The sequence below is a fragment of the Mus pahari genome, chromosome 19, assembly GCF_900095145.1.
Source record: "Mus pahari chromosome 19, PAHARI_EIJ_v1.1, whole genome shotgun sequence".
In the NCBI taxonomy this organism is placed as follows: domain Eukaryota; kingdom Metazoa; phylum Chordata; class Mammalia; order Rodentia; family Muridae; genus Mus; species Mus pahari.
Genome location: NC_034608.1, coordinates 1,720,121 through 1,723,838, shown reverse-complemented (window position 1 = coordinate 1,723,838; position 3,718 = coordinate 1,720,121). Strand labels below are relative to the sequence as shown.

General features: G+C 58.5%; 1 protein-coding gene across 1 annotated transcript in view; it reads left to right on the top strand.

The window, feature by feature from the left end:
* Positions 1-1,076: 1,076 nt before the first annotated feature.
* Il11 (interleukin 11) overlaps positions 1,077-3,718 on the top strand; it is a 5,013-nt gene continuing 2,371 nt past the window's right edge. The window contains exons 1-4 of the mRNA XM_021219877.1: positions 1,077-1,094; positions 2,517-2,689; positions 2,801-2,887; positions 2,979-3,140. Coding sequence (XP_021075536.1) covers positions 1,088-1,094; positions 2,517-2,689; positions 2,801-2,887; positions 2,979-3,140 — 429 coding nt within the window. The 5' untranslated portion in view covers positions 1,077-1,087. The remainder of the gene's footprint in view (positions 1,095-2,516; positions 2,690-2,800; positions 2,888-2,978; positions 3,141-3,718) is intronic.

Here is a 3,718-nt window from a genome sequence, read left to right as displayed (position 1 = left end):
CCCCCCCCCCCGGTCATCTCCTTAGCCATAGAAGATAATCTCGGCCCCATTTATGGAACTGGCGAGATGGGGGAAGGGCAGCAACCCAGCTGAGACCTCTGTAGAGACTTTATCCCCTTTCTCTGGTCCTCGCCTTACCTCATCTAACCTGTCTCCCAGGTGACCTCATCTTTGGTACATTCTTCTGCAGCCTGAGTCTTCTCTTTCCATGTCTGTGGCCCCTTTCCCCCGGGAGATCTCTGCTTCTTTTTTTAAAATGGGGTTTCAAGTAGCCCAGGTTAGCTTTAGTCTTACTGTGTAGCTAAGGATGATCTTGAACATCTGAACTTCCTGCCTTCGCCTCCCCAGGGCTGAGAGTGTGAATGTACCATCACATTGCCAATTGAAGCTCCTCAGCTTCCGGTGTGTCTCCATACATAGAGGCTATGTATCTATATATCCTGCTGTTCCCATCTCTGGGCATCTGTCAGCCCATCCTGGGTTTAGAGGCTCCATCTCTGCCCCCCGTGTTCAGATTCTCCCTGTCCCTCACCTCCACCTCCTCAGGCCCTGGACTTGCCTCTCCTACTGCCTCACCATCTCTCAGTACTAGCCCTGGTCCATGCAGACCACCACCCACAACCAGGCTCCATAGAGCTCTTGAGCCGTGTGTGTCTGTCCCAGCCCGTGGAGGTGGAGGGAGGGGACGCCAATGACCTCACCGGCCCCTCTCAGACCACCCCCCCTTCACTTTTCAACTTTTCCAACTTTTCCTTCCGTGCCCTCCTCCAAGCAAGGCGGTGTGAGCCCTGCTAGGCAGCCGGCTCGTCTGAATGGAAAAGGCAGGAGGGAGGGTGAGTCAGGATGTGTCAGGCCGCCCTCCCCTGCTGCCTGCCCCCCGCCCGCCCGCCCCGGCCCCCTATATAACCCCCCAGGCGTACACACTCCCTCACTGCCTGGCCCTTGCTGCTCACACTCACAAACCTCCCCTCCCCAGGCCGAGGCCCAGCTGACCCCCTGGGCTCCCCCGGCAGCGGACAGGGAAGGGTTAAAGCCCCCCCCCAGGCTCCCTGCCCCCTGCCCTGGGGAACCCCTGGCCTGTGGGGACATGAACTGTAAGTTGGTTCCAGTTCATGGGTGAGGGGACAGGGTTGGGGAGGGGGGTTAAGGATTGAGGGAGTGGGGAGGATGGGAAGCAGAGTAGGGACAGAGGGACAGAAAAGAGGAGTCACACGGGGAGTCAGACTGAGAAAGAATAGTGAGGAAAGTGGGAGTTTAAGAGAAGAGATGAAGAGAGAGAGAGAGAGAGAGAGAGAACAAGAAGGCAAGGGACAGCCAGACAAGGACAGAGGGACAGATAGATGCTGGGAGGTGATCCTTAAGGGCTTGGGTATCCCAGGGAGTCAGTGGGAATCTAGGAACAGAGACAACCACGAATTCCAACAGCGTGGCTCAGGGAGGGAAACTGAGACAGAGAATCCCAGATGACAGCAAGCCCCAGAGGACTGGGAACAGGCAGGGGAGGCAGACGAAAGAGAGGTGCGGACAGAGAGCTTAAAGAGCCAGACAGATGCGCACCGGCTAGGGGACGGGTGCACCGACAGACGGCCGAGGAGGGGCTAGCGAAGGACTAGGCATAGCTAGAGGGGACCAGGGGGCGGGCTGGGGGTGTGATACTCGAGCTTGGCGGCCCGGGGGGCTCTGATTGGCTGGCTGTCTCCGAGGTGGGCGGGGCAGCTGGGGGATGGGCAGCCGGCAAAGGAGCTGTCCCTAGCCCCTGAGCCCCGAACGCGGCCCGACGGGTCTCCAGCTGCGTGCGTCCCTGAGCGCCTCTCAGACCAGGTGCGCCCAGGTCCTCCCCGACCCAACCGCCCAGCCCTCCGCAGCCACCTTTGTGGGCAGATGGGAATGGGTCCAGGCACCTTCCTGGAGAGGAATCCTGTGTTCGGGTGTCAGCTCCAGTCTCTGACTCCTACCACTGTTCCCAGGCCGGCTCGGGCTCCCGGGGCAGGGGAGGGGGGCAGGTTCTGGCCTGTACCTCCCCCCCTCATGCCCCGCCCCGGGGCCCAGATTCCGGCGTCCGGGGGCGGACGGGAGACGCCCGGCCCGTCTACCCGCCCCGGGCCGCGTCTGCTCCGACGGGCGGGGCAGCCAGAGCCAGGGAGGGAGAGGGAAGCCCGCCCGGGCTCGGGCTTTGCGACCTGCCCCGGGGCGCCCCACCCTGAGACTCAAGACCTCCAGGTCCTCCTCCCTCAGATCCAGGCGTTCAGACTCCAGCCCTCCTCCCTTAGACCCAGGAGCCCAAACCTCAGCTCTTCTCCCTCAGAACCTGGAGTCCAGAGTCTAGCCTTCATTCTGCAGATCCAGGGTCCCGAGGCCCAGCCTGCCCTCCCTCAGACCCAGAATCCAGGCTCCATCCATCCCTCCTCCTCCAGACCGTAAAGTCCAGACCACAGTCCTTCAAGACCAAAATTCCGAACTCTAGCTTACCTCACTCAGACCCAGAGTTTGGCCTGATTTCTCCCTTCTGTCCACAGGTGTTTGTCGCCTGGTCCTGGTGGTGCTGAGCCTCTGGCCAGATAGAGTCTTTGCCCCTGGGCCACCAGCTGGCTCCCCTCGGGTCTCTTCAGACCCTCGTGCAGATCTGGACAGCGCCGTTCTCCTAACCCGATCCCTCCTGGCAGACACACGGCAACTAGCTGCACAGATGGTAGGAGATTGGAGGGACGGGGTATATAGAATGACAGTCACTGCTCTCTCTCATGGGCACTTGATGAGGGGGAGAGCTTGGGGTTCCCCTCACAGCTTTTTTTCTCACCAGAGAGACAAATTCCCAGCTGATGGAGATCACAATCTGGACTCCCTGCCTACCTTGGCCATGAGCGCTGGGACATTGGGATCTTTGCAGGTGAGCGCTGGCTGATAGGGAGGGCTGAAAGACGGGTGGCTGAGGGCACACGCGTGTTAACAGTTCCCTGGTTTCCATTCTTTGTCCCTAGCTTCCTGGTGTGCTGACAAGGCTTCGAGTAGACTTGATGTCCTACCTCAGGCATGTACAATGGCTGCGCCGCGCAGGTGGTCCTTCCCTAAGGACTCTGGAGCCAGAGCTGGGTGCCCTGCAAGCCCGACTGGAACGGCTACTCCGTCGTTTACAGCTCTTGGTATGCTCTGACTCCTAGACTTTTGACTTCCATTCTGATCCCTCTGACCCTAAGAAACAACAGCCTGGGGTTTTGATTCTTCCACACGCTCAGACAGGTTTCCCTGTGCAGCCCTGGCTGTCCTGAAAACTCCTCACTGGCCTTGAACTCAGAGCTCCACCTGCCTCTGCCTCCTGAGTGCTGGGATTAAAGGGGTGCACCGCCACCACCCTGCTGAGATTTTCATCCTCACACCTCAGAATCCCAGACTGACTTTTGAACCCCATCCCCCAGATCTGACCCCTGCAAATGAGATATTCAAGATCCTGTAACTGTGAGACCTTGAGGTCCTAAGACCCGAATCCTACAGAGCAACTGTTAACCGATCCCCAAGCTACAAGCCACCATAGACCATTGTCTTGTGTCCCCCAAATCCCAGCCCATGATACTATGAAACCCCAACTCTGACCACTTGTCTAAAAGTCTAGACCCTGAATCCCAAGATCCTTAGACCTAAGACCCCTTTTCTGAGTTAACAGGATCCAAATCTCCTCATGAGAATTAGAGGCCTAGGGTCCTTTTTTTTTTTTTTTTTTTTT